General features: G+C 44.5%; 1 protein-coding gene across 3 annotated transcripts in view; it reads left to right on the top strand.

The window, feature by feature from the left end:
- Positions 1-25,055, top strand: part of RAB11FIP4 (RAB11 family interacting protein 4) — a 120,250-nt gene that overhangs the window by 14,212 nt on the left and 80,983 nt on the right. For all 3 annotated transcript variants that reach the window (XM_030961834.1, XM_030961835.1, XM_030961836.1), the window contains exon 2: positions 22,376-22,463. In XM_030961834.1, the coding sequence (XP_030817694.1) occupies positions 22,376-22,463 (88 nt within the window). The remainder of the gene's footprint in view (positions 1-22,375; positions 22,464-25,055) is intronic.

Below are 25,055 nucleotides of genomic sequence, written 5' to 3' on the forward strand. Positions count from 1 at the left end.
TCTTCAAATACACTTCATGGTTTCCAGAGAGCCCTGCTGTTTGCAGTGAAGAGCAATCAGGTTAGCCAGAATAACTCAGAAACAGGAAATGACATGCAGGAAAATCTCCAGGTGTGCCGACTGTGTGCACTACCTATGCAGTAAAGTCTGCATCTTGGGTAATCTGTGCATTGGGAACAGAAGGATTTATGCAAGTCCATGAAACCGATTTACAGTAGGAGGATTAACAATAAATAAACAGGTTCCTCTTCACTGGGGAAGGTCTGTCAACACATTGTGACAGTTTGGTGCATTAGTCAGCGCAGCAGACATCATGTGAAAGTGTCACATCTGTCAGGAAATTGGCAAAATTACTCATAATTCTCAGGACTCTTGTTGTTTCTAAATGGCTTTTTCCTTATATGAATTTCCCCCATCCCATCTTCTTCCTAAATCAAAGGTGGGGTGTTGTCAAAAGCTACCACCTGAAATGTGGCATCTCACTTTCTCCTGGTGTAAAAAGACTGAATGTGCATTGATGAAGTTGACATAAGTTGCTTTTCCATTTCATTCTCTGCCATGAGTGTTCATGACCAGAGCTTGACCAACTGCTTGGAAATCAATCTGTAAAGTTAGAGAAAGATGCTGTGGTCATCTGCCACAGTCTTGTGGAGCTCCTCTGACTTTAGGAGGGTTCTCTGTGTCCACAGAGGATGGCCAGAGCAGAGATGAATCTATTTGTCACTAATACCTTGAAGAGAATGGGAAGAGGATCAGCTATGGATTTAGAAGAGCATCCTTTACCAAGGACCATGGTGGTTAGGACAGAGCTAAAAATAGATGCAAGGAAAATTAAAAAGTGTCAGAATCATTGAGACAGAGTGGAAGAGAATAAGGTACCTCTCCTGGTGCCTGTTCAGTGTGTTTAAATTGTGCCTGGATTTTAAAATTACAGGCCAGACTCAGCAAACAATCAGTCCTGGCACTTTCAAATCAACTAAAGGGCACTCAGCAGAAATGTTAATGGGATGAGCTGTAGTGAATGCAGAAGGGAGAAAGATGGAAATAGTCTCAAAGGGTATCAGCAGACTTCTCTGCCTTGCTAAATGCAAAAGACTAAAGAGCAGTGGCTGAACACTGCACTTACTGTACATCCTTCTGCAGTGTTTGCTTTTTCTTACCAGGGACAGCTGTGATCTGGAACCTCTACTGACTGCTTAAAGACAGATCTTGTTCTTGCTCAGGAGGAACAAAAACTTACACCTAGCTCAAGTCTGCATCTTTACAGACAGGGTTGCTGTGTTTGTGGCAGTGAAGGAAGGTACAGTTCTGCTTGTATGCAAGATTCATAATTTTGCCTGAACTGGGCTTAGCCAAACCTGGACCTTTGAATTAAAAGTTTTCAATGCAAGCAGAGCACTTCTTTAAGTGTTTTCCATGTCTTTGTCCTTGTGGTAAGATTGATCTTTTCAAACAAAAACAAAGGTGTTTCATCTTAGACTGACTATCTTTGGTCTTTGCTGCTGGAAGCCCCAGAAGTCTCACACTCGGTTTTTTACTGGCATGAAAGTGATAACAAGAGGGAGAACCCGTGTGTCCTCTGTCACTCTTAAAAACACTGGAACACGAACAAAAGAAAATAGAGGCTTTAGGACCTAGTGGAAAAACACCTAGAAAAAAATAATTTCTCCTTTCCTGTTAATAGGTGAGTGAATTCTCTTTAGGAATTTTATTCCTTTGATTGAAGGACATTTCAAGGGTCTACTCTGTTCTCCATTACTTCAGTATTGGTATAACTGAGCATTAATCAAATGCTGATTGATGGAACAGACCTGTAATGGTTCTCCTACAGAAACAGCAGCTGTTCCAGTCTATACTTTAAACTCGGGAGCCCAAATTCCCAAAGCAGGTAAGTAGCATTTATACAGAAGAAACAAGGAAGTGATTAATAAATGCTATTTTAAATATTTACAGGTTTCTTTGTCTTGCTTCTTAGAGATGTGGTATGAACAGCTGATGTGGAAAAACTGCCCAGTCTCTCTGCCTGACCAGGATTTTCCCTATTTTTGTTCACAGGATGCAGTCACAGGGGTAGATGCCTGACAGCAGTGCTGTGCAGGAGTCCTTAACCATCTGACCCCAGCCCCACAGCCCTGCACAGGGGAAAGCTGTGTCTGTGTCAGTCATCCTTTGGAGACCTGCAGTGGGCCCTGTTGTTTTGGTCACATCCTGGCCTGCCTCCTCCCTAACTGGGTGCTTTACTTCACTCACACTCTGGCTTCTGTGGCTGCACATGAAAACAGCAGCTCCTGGGAATTTCTTCCCAGGTGTGGTCAGAGTGGTTCCTGCCATTGTTTATGATCTCCACCCCTTGCTGCTGCCCAGGGGTTAGGGCTCTGTGCCAGAGGGGAGGCTGATGGACTCCCATCACTTCTGACAGACCTTTTCCATGCACATTGCAGCTCCCTGGTTGCTCACAGGCTTCTAGACTTGAATATTATGGTATGTTCTCAGCCCTGCAGTGGGGAGTAGGGGGCTCAGCTCTTGTGGTGGATGAGCAGGAGCAGAAACATCTGAGTAAGGGACAGTGGCAGGCAGGTGTTCAGTGCTCTCTCAGTATTCAGACTGCATCAGCAATCCAGTGCTTTAGAAATACACAGCACTTTCAAAGCTCTATTTGTAAGATTTTTCCACTTCTGAGAGTAAATACTTTAGATTAGTTCCATGATTTTAGTGTCACTGATCCCTGTTTGTGATTGACTTCAGCAGCTCATCCTTCAAGTGTTTTCCCTCATTCCAAATCTTTATTGGTGAATTATTTGCACAGGGTTTGCTGCTGCCTTTTTTCTGCTGTTGGAATTTGAGCTCACTGGCTGTGTGCTGTGTGATGGATGGTGATTTCTTTGGCATATTTCCTTTCTTCTTTTGGCAGGTCCTAAGTTTATTCCATTATCTTTATGAAGTGAAAAACGCCAAGCAGAATTTCCAGTGACTTTCACTTTTATTTAATTAGTGCTTTATCTTGACATTGTCTAGTGTGTAAATCTTGCCCTTCTGAAGACCAGGAGCAGTTGATGTATGGTGGTTTTGGCCCTGGCTGCAGATATCTCTCTGCTCAGCAATTGGTGTGTGACACAAGCTTATTTCTGGGGTGGGCAGGTGGAACCACTGTTGCAGTTTACTGAGAATATCTGATAAAGTGTTCTGTTCAATAGTGATGGAGAATGTGATGTTTATTGCTGCCACATGACAGCATGTGCATATTCACACACATTCAGCACCCTGAATCCTCCATTCTCCTCGGTTTCTTGCACTTCACCCCTCATTACTTGCTCTAAACAGGCCATGGGTTTGCAATATCCTGTGCCTCTGCTTCCCTCTCTTAATTCCAAAAGGGACAAAATCCACACATATGAGCTCAGTGCTGAGCCCATATTCAGGGCTTGCACTGGGCAGGCCAGATACTGCCTATGGATGTTGGTCTAATGTTTTGGATAAATATGGAACATTAATCTGCCATGCAGTGTAATACTCTGGAGAGCACTAAGTGACATCTAAGCCCAAGGGGACTTTTTAGGAACCCATGAAATGACAGCATACATCTGATCAGCTGCAGCAGCAGAGACTGTGTTTGTTATATCAAATAAGCCAAATTATGCTCATTGTACACTGTAGTGAGGTGAGGTTGAACGAAATTCTGTAATGCCATCATGTCTGACTGCAGGATTCCAAGCTTTTCTGTGTGCTTGAAAGTGTCTCATCTTGTGAATGCAAATCTGTGAGTCTGACTGGACCATGCACACAGATATGGGAGAAGCAGTTCACTTGCAAGGCTTGGGCTGAAGTGTGTGCAAATGGCATCCACAGAGCAGGACACAGAGCTGCAGCACTAACCACAGTCTGAGGCTGTGGGATAACAACTGATTCTCCATCCAAATCAATGACAGTGCAGTGAAGGACTGAGACTAATACTGAGGTTAAAATGGCTGGAGCCATTCCCAGGCTTGAACTGAGAGCAGAGTTTTGTCATGTGTTTGCTGTGAGAAAGAGGAGCCTCCAAGCCCTCTCACTCATGCAGTGCCCTTGCTAGAGCAGAACAAGTTAATTGCACATCTGACACAGCAGGAGCTTACTGGGTGTCTTTCAGATGAGTTGACAACTGGTAATTATATGAGAACTACAGGCTGTCTGTCCTCTCTTGCTTTCACTAGGAGAAAGCAGCACAAGGAATGCAAGAAAACCTTTGATTATAGGGAAGGAAGTAGGATTTGTTCTTGTTGGTGCTTGCTCTTATCATCTCCAGCCAATCTGAAATCTTACAGCTGGGAGTTGCACAGTGCTGGGCATGTTGCTGTTGTGTTTCAGGTTTTACTCTAGTGGGTGGCTGGGGAAGATCTGCACATCTAGGCAGACTTCTGTCTCTGGTTTTAGCTCTCAGGACACACTTCCAGTTTGCAAGAGCAGAATTTGGGATGCAGCACATCCCAAATGTGCCAGCTTTAGTGGGATCTCATGCCTAACCTCCTGCTCTCGCCATATCTGCCCATCTCTCAGCAGTAACCCAAAGTCAATGTTAGTGATAAAATAAAAGTTGTTGAAAATGCTAGATGAAATCTGGGTGTTATGTCTCCTTGCAAATTGTTCCCAGGTACTGTATAAGCTTAGCTCTGTGACTGAATGAAATGGGCTGGGACATTAACCTGCATAAACAATTACAGTGCTTTCACTGCTTTTCCCAGCACCAGTTGTGCAAGAATTGGAACATGCTGTAGTCAAATGAGAATGGGATTAGGAAGTGGAGAAGAGCAATATTTCTTCCAGCTTGCCATAAACTTGTGATGGGATGCTCTGACTCAAATCTGAGCCCTGGGATAGTCCGGCAGAGGGGGAGACCTTACGTACAAGAACAGGATTTTGGCTTGGTGGTCTGTTCTGGGGAGCCAGAGGATTTTTTGGGTTTAATTTTTCCAATTTTACAGTTCATATAAGAGAGCTCAACCCACCCAGGCTGGGGATTAAATCCCTGTTACTGAATTAGAGCTCTGTGTGTTTGACTTAGCATTAGGGTGATGTCCTACATCAGTTCACTGACAACTAAATTTTGTCTTACATCAGAGCTCTCTTTTGGCTGATTTGAGAATTTGACAATTTCTGGCTTATCCTCAGACTTAAAAAATCCCTTCTTGCATGTCTTATGTATGTATTTGGGCCATGTTTAGATTCCAGAAATGGTGTGCCACCAGGATATTAGGGAGTGCAGGGCTGCTCACAGAGCAGGACTGGCACCAGGTGTTCCTTGGGCACTGGGAGCTGCTGCCCAATTTGTCAGCCAGGCCAAAGAAACATTTTCCTCCTCATGCTTCTGTCCCTCTCCCTGCACTGGTTATTTTTAGAGTCTCTCCACCTCTGCATGTCAGTTGTGGAGCTGTGTTGCAGTAGATGAGAGCAGAGGCCAAGTAGATTCAAACCAGCCAGGCTTGGTGTTTCTAATGGTTTTTATATAACACTGGTTGTACACATGGTTTTTATATAGATGTTTGCTTCTTTTCACATGTCCATGCTCTATGCCAGCTCCCCACTGGAGCATTGTTCCAATGCCTGAAGTGGAATAACATTTTATTTTTCAGTAATGAGATTCCTTCACATGGGACTTACTTCAAGAAGAAATCTATGTATACAGAAGCATTCTCTGGGCCTCTTAGAGTTCTTGGAGTGCTGTGATTGCCACAAGTACTTGTTTTAATGTATACAAAACTGTGTATGCACACAGGTTTGGGGTCATTGCTGTGTATCCGAGTGTCTCAGTGTGTACTTACTGTGAGTACACTCTGGGGTTTGGGAGCGGACACAAAAAGAAACTGATGACCTGTCCGTGTCCAAAACACTGAATCTCTGGCTGAGTTGGTGATTTAACCCAGGTCTGCTCAAAGCTGAGCTACTCTCTCAAGAGCTGAGACTTATTTTGTATGGAAGGTGGTGCTGGGGTGAGTTTTGCATACCATCCAGACCATTTCTGCAGAGAATTAGCCTTACTAATTACTTGCCTTCCTTCCTTAATTGAGTATTTACTTAATATCTGACCTCTTTTAACATACTCAAACAGTCTAAAATGGCTTTCCCAAGGAGTTCAGTCTTCAGCTCTTTATTCAGGCAGAATTATTTTTATACCAGTTATGCTCACTCTGGAGCAGGGCCAGCAGCTCCTGCCCAGGCTAAACCATGGCCTTTCAGACAAGGCACAGGTTTTTTTCATACTTGCCATTAGATGCTTTAAAAGCACTTGGAAGTTTTGCTTTCAGTGAGGACGAGAGCAGAATCCAGGAAAAAGAGAAAAAAATCTGTTTCTGTAAAAGATGAAGGTTTGTTGTAAGTTCAGCAGGGACTAGAGAAAACCACATAAAAGCTGTGTAGAAAACACTTATTGTCTGGAGATATGTTTCCAGTGTCACAGACTGAATAATCTTGGAGCACTCTGCTGCATGGACACTTGCTTGATGCAGAGTACAGATGAGATCTGACTGCACTTTGTGTCACTGTGTCTTTTAGAACAGGAAATCCCTCTCCTCTTCCCACTTTCATTTTCCATCCATTTGCTCTTAAAGCTTCAGAGTCTCACCTTCTCTCCAGAGGCAGCTTTGTGGCGTTAGGGTTTGAGTCATGCTTCTTGTCTCTGGTATGAGAAGGTTCTGGTGTTTGAATGATAAAGGAGGAGGACCCTGGGGCAGGAAATGCCTCAGCTGTGTTTGCAAACTTCCACAGGTGAGCAGTCAGTGGATGCAGCTTAAAGTATTAAGGAAGAACAACAGAAAAATGGTGATTTTTTTGAGAATAGCATTGTATTACACTCTTTTTTGAGCAGATAATTTATTCAAGGGGTGACAGATTGTCTTGTCTGTCTGAGGCACTAGCCTGCAACCCAGATTTAGCTGTGGTTTCCACAGATTCCCTTTGCTGTCAATATGCAGTGTATCCAAGCATAAAATGAGCCATCAGACCACAGCTCAGTTTCTGTCTTAAGTTTGAATGGCCAGGGTGAGAAGCCTTGAAAAGCTGTTGGCTGCACCTGATTCACAGGTCCTCTTAAAGGCTTTGGTCTGCAAGGCTTTAATTCAGCACTCTGCATTAGCACTGAGTTTATATCTTTATTAAATGTTCAGCAGGATATTAATAGCCTGCATAGCAAGTGTCTTTTGGAGCAAGTGGAGGGTTTCCTGTTTGAATCAGCCAAGAAATTGATCCTGGAATACAAGCACAGGAAAATGCTTCAGAACCAGATGAGAAAGGCTAGAGATAACTCTGAAAGATCAAGAATGAAAAACTTACTTAGAGATGTAGTGCAGAAAGGAAATGTCCTAGAGACAGAGTATCCCATGTTATATGGAAAGTTTTTTCCACTGCCAAGAGAAACAACAGAAAATGGTGAACAGAGAAAAGATTTTCCAGGAGTCTGACACTTGCAGTTTGCAGCTTTTCCCTGATACACTTCTGACAGAGCTCCAAAAAGCTGCTGATTTCTGTCAAATCCCATGGTAAGTCTCACTTCTCCTGCTGAGTGCTGCTGCTTGTGGGAAGTTTGACCAGGGGTGAGAAGGACTTGCTGGTAATTGTCTTCTCCTTGCTGCCAGTTCTGCACCCTGACCAGGAGGTGTTGGGGTCAGTGGGAAGGATCCTGTGCACTTCTCTGAGCTTTGGCCCCACACCACAGTTGGCTCAGGGTTACTCCTGTGGTACAGTGACTCTGTCCTGGCTGCTGGCCTCTCATCACGTCTCAGGGCTGTCCCTGAAAGATGCCCTGTCTGCTGTGGAACCCCTCAGCAAGGTGGGCAAGGCTCACTGGGGATCTCAGCCCACAGGAGGTTTGGCCACCTGACACCAAAACACCAAAACACTGGTGGGGTGGGCAGCACCTGCTTTGTTTCAGCCAATGCCAACCTCCCCAGTGAGCTCCTGTGCAGCTCTGTCACTGGAAGGCTGTCAGAGTAAACTCTGCAGCTTTCCCTGAGCTCAGCACTTGCTGTTCATCTTCCCGAGTCCTTTGTACACCCACATTCCATAAAATTGACAGCAACAAGGACAGAAACATCACCTCCTGATATTTCATCCCTTTGTATGAGTGTTGCCTTCTGTTTCCTTGGCAGACTGACCTCTGGCTGGAGCTGATGCTGCCATTCCCTGGTGCACCATTCAATGGGTACTATGCTTTTAGGTTCTTTTGTTGAATTATTATTATTTATTCATTTTCATCCCAGACAAAGCATGTGCAGCCTTTATCTGCAAGTGCAGCAGAAATTCAGTTATTGTACCTTTCCCTAATTCACACCAGTGCAGCAGCATAAATACACAGTGAGCAGAGAGACACATGGTGAGAGCCAGAAGCAATTTAGCCACAAGAGTTTATCATCAAGAGGCAAAGCACCCTAGAGCAGGGAAATTGCCTCCTCTGCCAGCTCATGGCCCAACTGTTGCCCAAATTCATGATGCCCTTTTTTTTTCCGCTGACAAAATATTCCGTTTTGTGGAGCCTTGGTGCTTTCCCTGATCTCACTGCTGGATGCAAACTACATGAAAGAGCTGTTCTGTGCTGTTCAGAGAGACATGGAGCCTCCCTGTGGGCTCCATTCAATAAGAGACTAAGGGTATCTTCACAGAGCTCTGTTGGGCAGGCTCTGGTTTGGTTGCAGTGTCTTGAGAGGCATTTGCAAGGCTGGTGGTCCCTGGTGGTCCTGAAAGGGGCCACCTATTCCTATTTCCTATTACAGTGAAGAGAAAAACCATTTTGTAAACTCTGGGCAAGAAGTAATGTATTCTGTTCTGTGGCTCTTCAGCACATCAAAGTCTGCAAAGCAATGGAAGTGATGAATTCCTGTGATGAATTCCCCACATGAGACGTGTGGAAAGTTACCCTTTGTATGCAGGTTTGGAACAAGAGTCTGTACCAGCATTTCTGAACTATATCATGATAGCCCAAACCCAAGAGTGCACTGGCCAAAACCCCACAGCTGCTGCTGAGACCTGCAGGTGTGTAGGTTCAAAGCTCTTCTTGTTTGTAATCCTCAACACTTCACATTTGCGCTGATCCACCTTAATGAGGCTTGACAGACCTGGCTATGAAGAGATTTGTTCTGGACCAGTGAAGGTGGAGGATGTGCTGTGCTATAGGGAGTCCTGACTGCTGGACCATTTCTGAGTTATAGTGCCTGCTGGGAAGTGACATCCACCTGGATAAAGTCAAAGTCTTGGTCTGAGGCGAATCTGATTTAAGTCCACATCATAATGATGCCTTCCAGCATCTCTCAAATAAGGGGGTAAGTGTTGTTTGCCAAGGTTTAGAAATTTACTGCAAAAGCACTTTTTAGAGTTAAAAATCTCCCAGTGGTTTTGGTGATTTACAGATTTTATGGCCATTAAGTTCTTCTAGCATGACTTTCATTGTATAATACAATACAAGTGGCTCCTCTGTCAGGTTCTTGCTTCTGGCTTTGCTCAAGGTCAGGTTTAGAATGGTGCTAAGGGAATTGTTTCCCCCTCCTGTCTATTCCTCCCCCTCCTTGTGAACCCTGTCCTGTGAGCTTTTGATGATGTGATGGTTCTTTGGCTGCCTCACTACCTTGATACCCACCTCACTGCCTCTCTGTCTGGGCAGGGCTTGGTCATTTAATAAAAATGCATCAACCTTTATTTGTGAGAAATGTGAATGCACACCTGGAAGGAACAGCAAGGATGAGCTGCCATCAGGTGTAACATTTCACTGTAACTCAGCTTAGGTGTGTGTATTGGAATGGCAATTGCCCTGTTCCAGGTCACATTTATCCAGCTGGCTCCCAGAGCGTGACAAAGCATCTTCAGGACCACTTCCACCTTCTCCATCCTTGGCAGGCTGTGCAGTCACACAGGGACCTGCAGAGAGCTGTCCAGCTGAGGGGGACATGGTGCCATCCAGCTAGGACATTGTGTTTGTCTCTGGTCCATCCCAGAGTCGCTGCTGGCAGGGTGCTCCTCTCCACAATAGCTGTAACTTTGCCCACAAGGTTGTTACTCCTAATTGTACAGGAATTGCATGGATCCTGTCCAAACCAGGAGGATTAAGAGATATGGGAGCTGCTGGCTCTTCAGGGTGAGCAGGGTGTGGTTTGCAGTGGGGAGGGAGCATCTCTGCTGCTGCTGAGGCACCTGCATTTTGTTTGGCACCAGGTCATTTTTCCTCAGCACTTCCCCCTATGCACTGACCAAGCTGCAGCCCTGAGGTTCACCTCCTCTCGCAGGCAGACTCTTCACAGAGAGATTTTAAAAAAACATGGACAAAATGGCACCTGGTCCATGAACACATTAGGCAGACTCAGTCTATCAGCCCTCTCTGTGGGGAGCCAGCCAGGCTGAGACCGCAGTGAGCAGTGGCAGAGAGACAGATGTAAAAATGTCAGGAAACCTCACCATGCCCAGTGAGCATTCCTTTGTTGAACTGGTCCAGTGAAAGGTGCTCTCAGAAGGCTCCTTTTGTTATATCAGGCTCTCAGCATTCCACCTCATGTTTCATACATGTGCCTTTGCTACAGAGCTTTGCTGAGCCTTATCACTGAAGGGTAAATTACATCCTTGTTACTGTAGTAGGTATGTTCTGAGCAGGTAACACCTGGCAGAGACTGGAACAGCACAAAACCTGTGGTTTTTGGGGGGCTGGTACATGTTCAGCTATTAGCAGTGAACTGGCTTCTCCAGTCTGGCAGTGAAATGCAGTGAAATGCAGTGAAATGCAGCTGGGTGAGGGCCTTGCAGCATAAATCTATTGTGATTTCTGCATGCTCTCACCTCGTGATTGTAACTGCTACAAGGCACCTTTATGTTGGAGGAAAATAGATGCAAGCACAGTTTTGGCAGGCTGGGAGAGGGCAGCAGCAGCAGAAGCTCTGAGTATTTGAGAGAAGTTGCACCGTGGAAGGTCTGGCAAACACACAGTAATCAGTTTTTACCTACTGAGGGATTTCACAGGCAATCAATAAATTGTCAAGGGTGTTTAAACTGGTAACTGAAGTGAAGAAGAGCCTGTGAACTGAAAGAACAAGACTGGGGTCAAAGTTCCTTCTCTGACTTTTAAAGGGACTCAGCTAGTATAGAAATAGTATTTTACTCTGTATGTTGTGGTGAGGTACAATGGGAAGGAGAAACCAGTCCACTCACCTCTTGTACAGATGCTCCAAAGCAGAGCTGCACATAATCTGATTGCTGTTTGTAGGGGATGTTCTTCACCAGAGATAATAATTTGAGGTCCAGCGATCATTTCTTACCTTATTTCTAGGGTCCATCTAGGAGAAGCTCTCTTTAAACAGTGCCTGTTTGTTTTTACACTGACAGGTTGGTTGGTTTTGCTTTCCAAGCAATTCATTTTCACTTTCTGTGACCCTGTGGTGACATGTTGTCATAATAACTACAGGGAACTTACATTCACTGCAAAAATCAAAATGACAATTTTTTGGTCAGGCTGTTTGGTTTGATTTTAATGTGGGAAAAAATGAATTCACATACTCATACACAAAACATCAACAGATATCAAAAATAAATTAGCATACACCACAGGGAGATGATAAATATACACATGTTGACAGAGAAGGCAAGCTACATCCCTACTAAAAGGCAGTTGGAAAAGGCAGCTGTAGAAATGAGCAAGACCAAAACAGTAACTTCTTAAAAGGCTTTAGAAGGAAACAATTTCACAGAACAGGAACAGCCCTGTGGTCCTCTGTGCTGTACATACAGGCATGAACAGTCCAGTCCCACACACCTGGACAGAAATGCCTCTCCAGTGACTATTATCCTGAGTGACAGCTGGACTGGGAACAGTGACCTGCTTACCTGAGCCTGAGAGATGTGATTTGCCAGGTGATGGAAGTCACCACATCATTACCTAAATCTCTTTTTCAAAATCTGCCTTTTCCTACTTAGTCCCCAGGCCCAGCACACTTTGCAGTCCATCTGTTTCTGGATAAGAAGAGAAGATGAAATCACATGTCAGTTGAGAAAATTACCTTTGTGTCAGATACTATCTTTCCAATAGTGTGTGCAGTGAGCCAGGAATGCTGGGTCCAGTCCCTCATGGAGCTTCTTACAATACCAAGACTAATTTGATAGCAGATTCATTGGGCACACTGCTGAAACACAAAAGTACAATTCCATTGTAGCTGTTCACCTTCATCTCTTTTAGGGATTTTTCTATTGCATTTTGGATGTTTCTTCCATTCAGCCTTGTAACCATTTAGAAGTACTAATGTTGACCAGGCTGTGATGGCTAATGAGGATGCACAGCTCAGGCAGTCCTGTAACATGAGGCACCCTTGTACAGCTTCTAAGGCTGTAAAGAGCATTCCTTTTCTGTGCATTCAGGCTTTGTATTTCTGGCCCTTTCTACACAAAAATGCTGGCTGATTATCATTCCCTCTAATGGCTTTCCCCGGTGTAGATCAAAGAGCAGTGTGGATTTCTTGGTGTGATTTTATACAAAGTTTCCTCCACTGCAGTTGGAGTGACACATTTCTCTACGAGGGGATTGCTCATGGCATGGGAACGTGAGGTCTGCGGTTCCTTCTGGGCTATTGCATTGCGTGGAGCTGGCAGCTGCAGCAAGGCGCGGAGGGGAATTAGAGAAGATTAACACGGTGCAAGTGCTCTGGTCAGGGCTCTGGCTGCTTGTGCAGGCTGGGCAGGAAGGGCTCCCTGCTTCCCTCAGCCCCGGGCAGTTCTGCTGTTGGCTGGGAGTTCCTTGCTTCCCCCTGTCAGCGCTGACAGTCCGGACTGGGCTCATCCCCGGCTGTCACAGCCTGCCTGTCCTGCTCCCCTGCTCTTAACGTCACAGGAGTCAGCTGCTGCTCGAGCCTGTTCAAACCAATTCCAGACTCGGTAATTATCCCACCGTAAGTGTAATGAGTGGCACTTACTGCTCATTTCCTTCTCTGGTCCTCGGGGAAGGACGGGAAGGACATTATCTCCCAGCCACACTTTTCTAAAGGTTAAGATCTTTCCCTTCAGCTAAGTGGAATATTGTTCCTTTAATCATACCTTTCTGCCTGATGTTTGTCATCTTAACTAATGTGTGTCTCCCTGAGCTGGATTCATCCCATCCTCATTCCTCCCATACTCGTTTTTGTGTCAAGGCATTAATTTGCCATGAAATTGCTTTCATTCAGTTTAATAGCAGGACTGCTGCTCAGGCTTTTCATTTGAGGTCATATCTCAAGGCCTACATTTTACTTTTTGCCAAAAGCCAGCCACGTTCCCTTTAAACAGTTCAAAACTGATTTCAGGAGACCAGGCTGAGACACCTGAGGATGCCCAAATTACGCTGCTCTGGGCAGGCCTCTGGCTGGCTCTCAGACCAAAATCTAAATTCTTTCTGAAGGCAGATGTGTGTGAAGCATAGCTCTGTGTGCTGGCTGTATGTTGTTGGGTTAGCTTTGTGTGTTAAGGAGAGAATATAACAATAAAGCGCACAGTCAAGAGAAGTGGCTGTCTGAAGTGTAACACTTGCTTTGTAACTTTGAGGCTGGAAATCCAGCCTTGAGAGGGTTTGCTGACAAAACTGGATGATAGAATACCTTGTGAGTGCTGTTGCACTCAGCCCTGTTCTTGACCTGGGAATCTGATGAACAAGTGAAGTGCCATCGCAGGGCTGGCACAAAAGTGCCTTGTTCTGATTTTGTGTCAGCCGTGCAGTCTGGAGCCACTGCCTGGATTTCAGCACTGGCTTTTGGCTCTGGTTTGATGAATTTTCTGAAGCTCCTGTTTGACTCTGAACGCTGTGTATCCCTTAAGACCCCCTGATGTCTGAACTGCTCCCTGTAACTCACCTACCTGACTTGCTCTGCTCTCGCCACCCTCTCCAGCTCCTTCCTGCTGGCCTTTGGTATTTCGTTTGTTCTTTGCAAACCATAACACCTGAATTAAAATGCAGATGTGTCAGCAAGGAAGGCACCAAGAAAGTGTTGTCTGGCACTACGGGCCCCACCTCTCTCCCCAGTTTTACTACAAAACACAGTCATTATTCTGAGAGTAGATCCTGCTTGGCTGATGTCTCACAACTGAAAGCCATGAAAAACATTATTCTGTGTAAATTCCCTTTATGTACTGATGAGAACGATCACACACACTACAAGCTGCAGAGAGGAAGAATATTTTCACTGAAAATCAATCTGTGCTGCAGCACTTGTAGATAAGCCCTGATGATATGGAAACATTTTCCTGCTCCTTGTTTAAAGGAAATTATACTGCACCCACATGACCAATTGCCTCATGTATCTCTTGTGATCTGACTATTTTCTGCTGTATTTGACTTATGCTAATGGGGACGATAATGGGCTGTGCCTCGTCTCAGCTTGTCACAGCTTTTGCTAGCAGCCTTGTTTTCCCAGGCAGCCTTGGCTTCAGTTCTGATAACTGTGGAGGAGAAGGTGTTAATGTAGCTCTGCTTATTTTAGCAACTGAGTGAATCAGTGGTTTTAGGAAAACAGTTCAACACATTAACCCTTTGTTTCCAGAACAACACAAAAAAATTACTGTAGAGTGAGCAGATGGCTCGGCATATTTTTAGCCTTGCTCTCTGTTCCCATGGTATTCCAGACTGTGTGGGATTCCCCATAGACTGTTGTAAGATTGGTGGGCCCAGCCAAATGTCTTGTTTTGCAACACAGCATCAGAGGGAAGGAGGGAAATGGAATCCTGTTTGAATCAGCTGTTTAAATAACTAAATGAAAGGTTCTCAGTTCTCACATATCCATAGATTGTGGGGGAGACTGGAGAGAGAGGTTGGTCTTATGATTCTGGCACTTGCTCATTGTCAGCTGCTATGTTGCATTAAGAGGGACAAAATAAATGGGAATTACTCTTCTAGGGCTGTTGTGTGTATAAACAATTGATACATCCAGCGGTGTAGATTGGCAGAGGAAAAGCTCACCAGGATTTTGCTGGTTTCTGGCTTGAAGATAAAATGGGGGAAGGTAGTTTTTATAGCTGTGAACTGTCTCTTTGGGATGTGTACTCTGAGAAAGTTCTGGAAACTTCTTAATGCCAGGCAATGATCCTTTCTCAAGTGAGGTCAGATTCAGAGCTATTCACATGCACTCTGTTTCAAACTTCATTAGTGATTCTTTGTGGTTGTAAAATGTTCTGTTGTGTAAGTAGAGGTTAACCAGGAAGGTATATGGTGTGAGAGAAGGGGTTCCGTAAGAGTAATGACTTTTGGATCTCAGCTATGGTTAGACATTCTAATTGTAGGGATGATACCTAGAAATTGGGGTATGTATGGTAAGAATCGTATTTGTTGTTATCCCAAATTAGGTTTGTGTCGTCGTGTGTTAAAGACTGCAAGTGATTTTTCATTCTGGAACAGAAATCAGAGCATCAATTTTCCAAACACTGCCTGTATTTCTGTTATACACAAACATTTATTGAGGTTCGTGGAGTATTATGTTCTCTTAATAGCTCATTTGCATATTAGAATGTTTTGAACAAGTCCATCCCTAATGTGGTCTCTCAGCAGTACTGTGTGGCTACTCTTTTCCCATCAGAAGATAATAAAATGCTATTAACATAACAAAATGCTGAAAACGAGATGATGACAAGGGTCTGCCCAGTGGGGCAGATTTCATTGCAGCAAAGCACAGTTTAGAAATACCTGTGTGTTGTGTCAGATCACCAGCATGCCTGGTGTTCCATTGTCCAGTTGAGGAGGTGTATTCAGAGATGACAGACACCAGCCCCTGAGCAAGTGAGACAGGGTAAGAAACCCCACAAGCTACAGCATGGCCCAGCTCCAGGCAGCTTCCACTGCTGTCTGCAGCATCACTGCCTTTATGGGGCACTCTGAGTGTGGGGTCAGTATTGCCATCACCACTTTATAGAAGGGGAAGCCGAGGCAGATGAAATACTTTGCTGGTAACATCATGCTACTGGAAATCTTGCTGCTCTGCCCTGTGTGCCACAGCCCCATGGTCACTGGATGCCAGCCCCATGGTCACTGGATGCCAGCCCCGTGGGCACTGGATGCCAGCCCCGTGGGCACGGGATGCTGTGTCCTTCCCCCCAGCAGGGATCTCCCAGTCAGGATAAACCCTCCTGCCCTGGGGGCTGTGATGTGGATCCTGCAGCTCCTCCAGAAGGTGAGAGGAGGCTGTTCCTGCCCTGCTCTGCTCCCTGTCCCTGTGTGCAGTGCTCAGCAGGTTGGAGCTGTGTGTCCCTGCCCTGGGGAAGGGCAGCAGCTGCCCTGCCGTGTGTGCCGCAGCTCCGCAGCCACTCCCACCTCAGTGGCTCTGCTGTGCTCACCATCTGTCACCCACCTGAGCCCAGGTGCTTGTGCTTGCACAGAGCATTCCTAACACATCAGCACTGGAAGCTTCCTTTGCCTCTGAATGCACTCAGCCACCTGCAGTGCTTCTGGAGCCACCTCTTTCTTTCTGTGCCTTTGTGATTCACATTTCACATCCTCCACATGGTGGATGTTTTCTCCATCTGGATAACTGGTGGATATTTTTCTCCCCGTTGGACCGAGGCCCCATGGAGTCAGGCCATATTTGAAAGAAGATGCAATTCCATGTGTTATGCTAAACTCAGGGAAGACAAGTGAATGGACTCCCTTGGATTTGATTAGACTTTTTGCATTGCAGCCATTAGTAAATTATGGCTTTGACAGATTTAGGAATTTGCTCAAAGTTGAGGCCAAGATTACTCAACAGATTTGCTTGTGTCATTTAGGACACAGTCTCAAGATCTGCCTTTTGGCTGATAAATTGGGTGTGCACAGTTAAAGCAGAAACTGAAACAACCCTTTCTGTTTACAGAGAGCTCACAGAGAAGCCAACTTTCAGGCTTGAAGCCCGCAGATAAAGCGGCAATGAGTGATGCTTGAAATCAAAGCAAATTCAAAGCCATTGTTTCCAGCAGTGATGTATGTCCCTGCATGCTTTGGGATCAGACAGCAGCTGATGGAAATTCATGATGCTGTTTGCAGTGGTATGAATTATTTACAAGTGCACAGTCTGTCAGGACTGAGTGGGCTGGCACTTTGTTGGACTCGTGACTCTGAAATGCTGTCCCTCCACTCCTTCCAAATGTGACTGGGAACATGGTCCTGTGTGCTGTAGGGTCAGGCTCAGGGAGAGCATCAGCTCATCTCAGGTGACATCCTGAAATGGTGACAGCTCAGATTGCAACCCACTTATCCTAGCCTAGGTAAATTTTCTAGGTGTGTCTCACCTTCTCAAAAGGCCTCAGGTGAGGGACTCCAGTTGCTTTTTATAGTTCCAGACCCTTCCTAATTTATAGTTCTGGTGGGTAAACAGTGGTGCTGATAAAACAATTGTGCTTTGCTTTTAATTGGAGTCTTTGCAAATTTAATTTACAGATAATGTTTTTTTGTGTCTTCCCTCTGCTACAGTCTTTTTGAACCTGTAGTTCCCTGCTTGCAGAAGTCTTTATACCTAGTAATCATCACTTGATCTCCCTTTGGCCAAGTTAAACAGAAGAAAACTCTCTTTTTTTGGTTGCATAAGATGTTTTAATTGTATGTCAGTTCTCTGCAACATCTATGTTTTCAGCATCTCATATGGCAGTGGGTACCACAATTGTGTGAGTGCTAGTTTCTCCAATGCAATGTAAAATAATTTCCCTCGTCTTGTGTTGCTTCCCTGAAATGCCACAATATCAGAGAGAAATCTCATTACTTTCCCCTCCATCTATAAATCCCAGCTCATCAAAGACAGCCCTTCTGACTGAAGAGCTCCAACATCTGGGGCCACATCAGTGCCAAGAACACCTGAGCCCAGGGGCTGGTGAAAAGGACAGGGGTGGCTCTCACACACGAGGTGGTCTCATTGCCCAGCCCTGCAGCCAGAGCAGCATTTCCAACTGTCCAGGTGTAAACTCACACCCTTTCCAATATGGGAAAGGCCAATCTGTTGAAACCAGGGCAAGTGCAGTTCTGCTGCTCCTTTTATAAATCATGTGGGAAGCTCTCTAATTCCACCCTGCAGCATTTACATGTTTAGTCTCCTTTTGCTGTTTTTTTGAGGTTTCTCACAAATGCTTCTGCCTCAGGAGATGCTGCCCAAATGTCACTGCCACAGCACAGCCTGACCTTTTCCTGCAAGTGCTTGTGTTGCCTTTGTCACAGCTCCCAGGTGCTCCCTGCTTGCACTTCAGGATGAGACGTGCTCACAGGCTCCTCCAGTATGAAGGCAAATTACTGAGTCAAGTTGTTTATTTCAAATGGCATCTTCTGGCTGTGATTTGGATCCTGCTGCAAGATTTCAGTGGATAGAGCTGGTGTGGGGTCCCTCTGAACTCAATTACTTCTGAATCTTACAAATGTTTTTTGTGTTAACAAAATCTCTTCCTTTTTGAAGAAAATTAAGTGAGGTCAATAGAGGTCTGAGTTTCTTCTTGCCTGCAAATGGAAGCAGGATTCAGTTCCAGACAGAAAATCTTTGCTGGAAAAAGTACTGATGCTGTCTTGGCAGCTTCAGTACAAGAGCTGGCCAGGGCTCTGGAGAGGGCTCCTTGGCTATTCAGTGCAGGTGCCTCTGTATTGAACTCACTTGCAAGAAAAGATCCGTTTCAATAAGTATCTTCTGCGGTCTGTCAGTGATTTGTTCTCTTTTCTCCCCTTCCTCCACTCTCTCTGCTACAAACCTCCTTTCCATTCTGCTTTTTCAAGTGTTCTCAGCCTCTTCTTGTGTGTCAGAAAGCAGCACAGGGCAAACATCCCCTTGCAGGGCAGTCAGGATGGCTGGGAAGCCCAAGGGACGGGAGGCAACCCCTTATTTGAAGTGAGCAGTTACTACAGTGGAGAAACATGTTTGCATTGAAAGGGTAATCACCCATTCATGCAGGCCAGTTAAACAATAGGGACAGAGGTTTGCTTTTCTCCAGTTGTTTCCCAAAGAAAAATGATTTATTTCTTCTCTCTCAGATTTATGTCTTCTCTCTGACTATTGGATGTCTACTGAAGAGTTCATTAGAGACACCCTTGCAGCTGCCAAAAGAACCAGCTGGATTATTGAGCCTGCAGCTCATTTTTTCTGCCTTTGTTCACTTCCTACAGTGAAGAACTAGTTTGCAATCCATTATTTGTTCTGTCTATCCCACATGGTGGGGGACTGCTCTGTGCAGAGTATCTGTCCCCAGCCCAAAACACTGCCCCATCTCATTGTGATGACTTCTGATGTTGAACTCTGGAGCACACGTGCTCCCTGTGCTGCCTGTAGGTCCCACAACAATCACACACTCATTTCACACTGAATTTTGGCAGCAGTTGGTTTTGTGGTCCTGTGTCCCTTGCCAGAGGATCAGCAGAGCCCAGCAGAGCCCAGAGATGTGGGGCCCAGGAGTCTGAGTGTGCCCAGGGCTGGCCCATCCTGCGTGTCCCACATGCACACCTGGGCTGTGCCCCTGTTCCATTACCAAGGACAGAGCTGCTGTCCCTCATTCCCTGGCAGGGGCTGTGCACTCCCCCAGTCCCAGGTAGTTGTTGATTGCAAAAAAGGCTTCAGTGTCACCCAGCCTGCCAGGTAAGCTGACAAATCCATAAGGTTCCCAAGGCAATGAATAAATAAAACAACTTTTGATTCACTGTGGGGAGCCAACCCTTTCTGAGAAGGAGGATGAGAGGACTTTATTTCTTTACAAAGTGAAGCAGAAGGGTGGTTTATGCAGTGTGGACACCAGAGAAGATTTAGGGGTAGCTGTAGTTTATGTGGCCACAGATTGAAATGTAACTTAAAGCAATGCCTTCAGTCTAGAATTAACTAGGAAGAGCTTCTTGCCTTATTCCAGAAAGCTGTTGGTAAAAAAGCATGAACAAGTGCATTGCAGGCTCTTGAAAACTGTGTGCAAATATGCAGGGATTTATGTACCAAATATGTGTGTATATTAATGCACAAACCCTATGCAAGTATCCACCCAAACACAGTCCCTGGTGATCAAAATTCTTTTATCCCCTGACCTGCCATGGGAGCTGTGTTTATTCCTGGCTGAAGATGTGAGTGCTGCTGGCATCAGTTCCATCAGGCTGTTCTGTAAATTCTTCATCATCTCCTGCACTGATGTCAGTTATTTGCATTGTAATATCCAATTAAAAACCTGCAAATTAGATTTAGGGGAAACTGGACACTGAAGCACTTTGCTCACATGATAATTTCATTTACTCTTAAGACATTGCTTAGACCAAAATGTGAACATATCCTCTGTTCCTCCATAATACACACTCCCAGGCATATAACATCTCATTTAATTTGATTTTAAAAGTGTAATTTTAAATGTCTGAGCAGCTGGTGGACAAAAATCATTGGATCAACTTTGAGAAATAAACCTAAAGTGCCACATTCACTGTGAACACCCAGTGACACCACTTGTTATAGCACAATATTAAATAGACTAGAGGCTGCAGGAATCTCTGCACTAAAATTTAAAACACAGTTGTTGTTTGTGAAGGTGACAGGGATAACACCGACCCGGATTTTCCATATCAAGCATGTCTCTACTTAATTGGTTTCAGTCAGGATTTTCAGCTAGTCTGGTGTGCATTAACCACACACTGTGGTTTCTGGTGAAGCAGCTTTCTTTTTTTTTTTTGGAAACACAGATGTGTGTTCTGGTGCTCTAAATTAGTGGGGTTACAGAAATTCCTTGTGATGCCAGGGTGGGAATTTGATCATGAGTCACACCATAGTTGACATCTGGGCTCTGTTGCCCAGCTGGCAGGACTGGAGCTCTGGAAGCCTTCTGCAGTATGAAAGTTTTCAGAAAATGTCTAACATGGGCTCTAAACTCATCATATAGCTCCTTACTTGCCCTGCCTATACAAGCTGATTTTTTATTTTCCATAAGAAAATGAGGGGAAAGGATTTAATTTAGGGATCAAATTGTGCCTTTCTCATTCAATATAGAATTTTGCAAATGAGTAACAATTTTTTCATTTTTTTCATCCAGATTTGCATGTTCCAAGTGAGCCCTTTGGCTTATCATGGCAGTCATTGGTACAGAGGGAATTTATAGACACTGATAAGTGCCTGTAAGAAGAAGTGTCATGCGCACACATGAGTGAATTATCTGCAGGGCTTTGGGAGGCTGCTGGGGTTTTGCTAGCACGTGGGGAAAAGCCACACCAGAAAATTGAGAAACTAGGTCATCTGGATTCATTTGCTGCGTCTTTGCAGCTGGGCTTTTGTTGCTGCTCACACTGACATAGCTGAGCTCACACAGATTGTGCTGCCGCAGGATCCTGTGCCCTCCTCCACGCCTGCTGTCCCTGCACTCAGCTTGTTCAAACTCCTGTGTGTCTGGAGGGCCCAGCCAAGGGCAGGGCTGTGTGGAGCTGCCTGTGAGCTCTTAGGAGCAGTAAGGGGCTGCCTCTGCCTCAGTGAGGGTCCCTGCAAGGTGCTACAGGGAAAGGCACTGGTTCACAAGGGGATGTACACAAGCTCTAGCAGAGTGGTTGTCAGAAAGAGCAGCCAGCTGTGGGTCCAGATGTGCACTCACCTCCCTGGACTGGTCTGCTTCTCACTTTATTCTTCTTTGGCTACTTATTGCTCCATTCCTTTTTTTTTTTTTCTAGACAGCACAAGAGCCTCTCCAGTCTAGGCTGATTTTCTTCCTCTAGCCCAAAAACTTCCTGAAAATTTTTCCCAACCATTTTTGGGGCAAGTACTAATTTGGTGACTGTATTTAAATTCAGTATAATCTCATTCTATTGGTGAATAATGATCAGAAAGACTAAACTGTGAAGCTGAGATTATAAGAAGTACATTGCTTGTTTGCACAGTGTACTAGACACAACCATTCTCTCATCACGTGAATATATTTTCATACTGTTAATTTTCCTATACAAAAATCATATTCTCTGCTGTGTCAAGGAAGTTTGGTTCATTCCAAGTGCCCAATGGGTTTTGTCTCCTATAATCTAGACTATTTAGGAAATGAGACTACTATGGGCTGTGTGCATCTTGGTCTGTCCTTTCTCCTTCCCTGAGAACTTGTGATAGAGGGGTGGAGAACCACTAAGGTTTTAAATTCCTCTGAGCTGAATGCATGGCAAGAGCTCCCAGAGAAGAAATTCTGTCAGCACCCTGCTCTATGGTGAGAGGACAAGTCACAGATTCTCCCCTTATTAAGCTCTTGAGATCCCCATAGGACAGGATTGATGTGTCCCAGCTGAAGAAGTTTTGGTCAGAGCACATGCCTTGGTCAGCACCAAGGTCGTACATGGCATGATTTCTCCTTGCAGAACCATTTCTTGGGTGGTTCAAGTGAACACTGTGAGTATTCGTCAACTTTTAGTCTTCAGTAGAAGATACAGACTGTATCAGAGCAACAGCCGATACACCAAGCTCAACACATATTTTATCATCTTTTATTTTAGGTGGAAAAACTGGCAAAGTACTTGGACCCGAATGATTTGGGAAGAATCAATTTTAAGGACTTCTGTCACGGAGTTTTTGCTATCAAAGGTATGTGCATATTTCTTAAAAATAATCCTGTTCAGTTCCACTAATGTTTCTCTGGTTGCAGAAAATGTAATGATCAAAGACATCCTCTCTTTTAACTCTGGTTATTTGTAGTGACAGTGGAGCAGCTCTGGGAACAGAGCCAGGATATTTTTCTTTTTTGTGCATCTCATCATGCATTAATGGTGAGCAATGCTAGAGTTCCTGCATCCGTAGGTGCTTGGGCATTGGTTTACTGCTAATTTTTGTCAGAATAAATGTGTTGTGGTTTAAAGACAAATACAGCAGAAGAAAGAGTAGCTTTGTAGTTAACAGACAGGGTCCAGGTTTGATACTTCCAGATTCTGATCTGGTTCTGCCACTGATTTACCTCAGGGAGGTAGGGAGTCCCCTGTTAAACTCCTCTTGAGGTATCTGAAAGGTATAATTAATTCATGTTGTTAGGGTACTTGGGGTCATGTATTGGAAGGAAGTAAGTTAATTACAGGTTGGTGATGCAAACCCTGAAGATTAAGATCAGGTGGATCTAACCTCCTCCTTTCCAAGGAAACAGTCCTTGACATTGTTAGGCTTTAGAGCTTAACCTAAAGGCACAAAAAAAAAACAGTGAGGAGGAACTTCAGCTGATTTGCTGCTGATTGCTTTTCTAACTTCCCATAGTGAAATAATCCATCTTCCCTGGACACGTGGTGTGTCCTTTCTAAAGTGTTGAAGTGATGTCACAGCCCAGAGGCTTCGCTTCAGGGACAGGGTGAATGTCACAGTGATCGTGGTGTGGTTCCAGGAGAAGCCTCTGGAGAGTCTGCCATGATGAGATTATTATGAAGCTATAACGATGCAAAAACGTAAAACCACAGTACTTTTAATTAAAGTTTATGGCACCAAAGACAGTGTATAATTAGGTAAAATTACAGTGAGAAGCTGCTCTCATCAATATTTTTGGAGACACTGTCCAAGGTGACACTGCTGTGTTTGAAGAGAAGGCAAGAGAAAGCCCAGGAAGAAAGTTATTACATTTGTGCCCAGACCCTAAAGTCTCTGCTTGGGGTTTTCCTTGAGCAGAAAATGCTGTAGCAAACTGAATTCTAGTTTAAGACACAAGCTCTGTAAATCATATGGCATCTTCTGTAATTCACAGTCTAAAGATTGCACAAATGTGATCAGGAAGGGATAGAAATGATCCAGAACATCTCTTCTGTAGTAATTGTGCCCTTGTCCATGTACCCTCAGTGATGGAGTGGGCAGCTCCATCTCCTTTACTGTGGGGACAGTGTGAGAATATTGAGTTATCAGTCATGAGGCCTTGGGGTTTTCATCCTTGCTCACCTTGTGGGAACTAATTGTTGTGTTCATATCCTAAGGTTTAATCCTGCAAAGATGTGACCAGGACAAACTGGTGTACCTTGCACTCCAAATTTATGAGCAGCTTAAATCCCAGGTGTGGAGCATGTAGGGTCCAGATCGTTGTGTGATGGTTGTTAGGATGTAGCTGTGAACAGATGCAGAGAAATCACCCAGTTCTGCAGCATCACCTAGAGCTCCCTTAGCACATCATTAGCATTTCAACACTTCCACAGACTCAGTGCTAAGTGTTTATCATCCAAGCAGCAGCAGCTGTATCTATTTCTGATAAGACACTGTGCTGCATGTTTTCACAGCGTCTCTTTAGAAAAACTGCTTCTATTGCTCACCTCACAGCATGGAAATTTTATTCATCTTTGGCTACCTGCCATATTTTCCTTAAAAATTAAATTGGTTATGTTAAAGTTCAGAAAGGGCATGCCTGCCTTTCAGAATGGAAAGCCTCCACCATGTTGTTTTAGTGCAGCCACATCCCAAGGGGAGTAGCAGGCTTATTATCAAACAAAAGCAATTTGTCTTGGCAGCAACAGATTATAAATATGATTCTTTGACATCTCAGCCTATTACAATTGCTTGGGGCAGTCAGATTAATAGAGCAAAATGAGATGCTACTATAAATCCACTGGGGTTTTCAGTAATAGAGTATGAAGTTATGCTATTCTTAGCCATGGAAGCCAAATGTTTAAATTCAAGCTTTACAATCCTAATGCCTTACTGTATTTCTTATTTATGAGATTTCAAATTAATTTGTCTTAAAGATGCTTGCCTTTATAGTATGGTGATGAAATTGTTTGCTGCACAGAGGTGATATAGTGTCAAGGTTTTTTGGTGGTTCAGTGCCTTGAATTTATTTAAATCACGAGGTTTCAGACATCTAAGAGCAAGAGATTAAATCAGAGTTGACCTCTGATGATGTTGGTTTGAGCATTTCATATCCAGGGTTGTATTTCTGTGAAAAGCTAAATAATGGAACTTGAAAAAATCCCAAACATCGAAGTGTTTAATGCTCTGCAACTGGTTGATAGAGAAACTCCTAGCCTTGGATCTAAACTCTGCAGCTTGGCCTCTCTCCTCCATAAACCAGGGCATTGTTTAGTCTTGCATGGTACACATGAGAAGTGTTGTGTTCCTCTACAAATGGACATCAAGCCTTGTTTCCCCCTGGAACTGCATAAACCTCATGCCATATGGGTCATGTACCTCTGCAGCAGCTGCTGGGACTGTCAGGTGGAA

The sequence above is a fragment of the Camarhynchus parvulus genome, chromosome 18, assembly GCF_901933205.1.
Source record: "Camarhynchus parvulus chromosome 18, STF_HiC, whole genome shotgun sequence".
Classification (NCBI taxonomy): domain Eukaryota; kingdom Metazoa; phylum Chordata; class Aves; order Passeriformes; family Thraupidae; genus Camarhynchus; species Camarhynchus parvulus.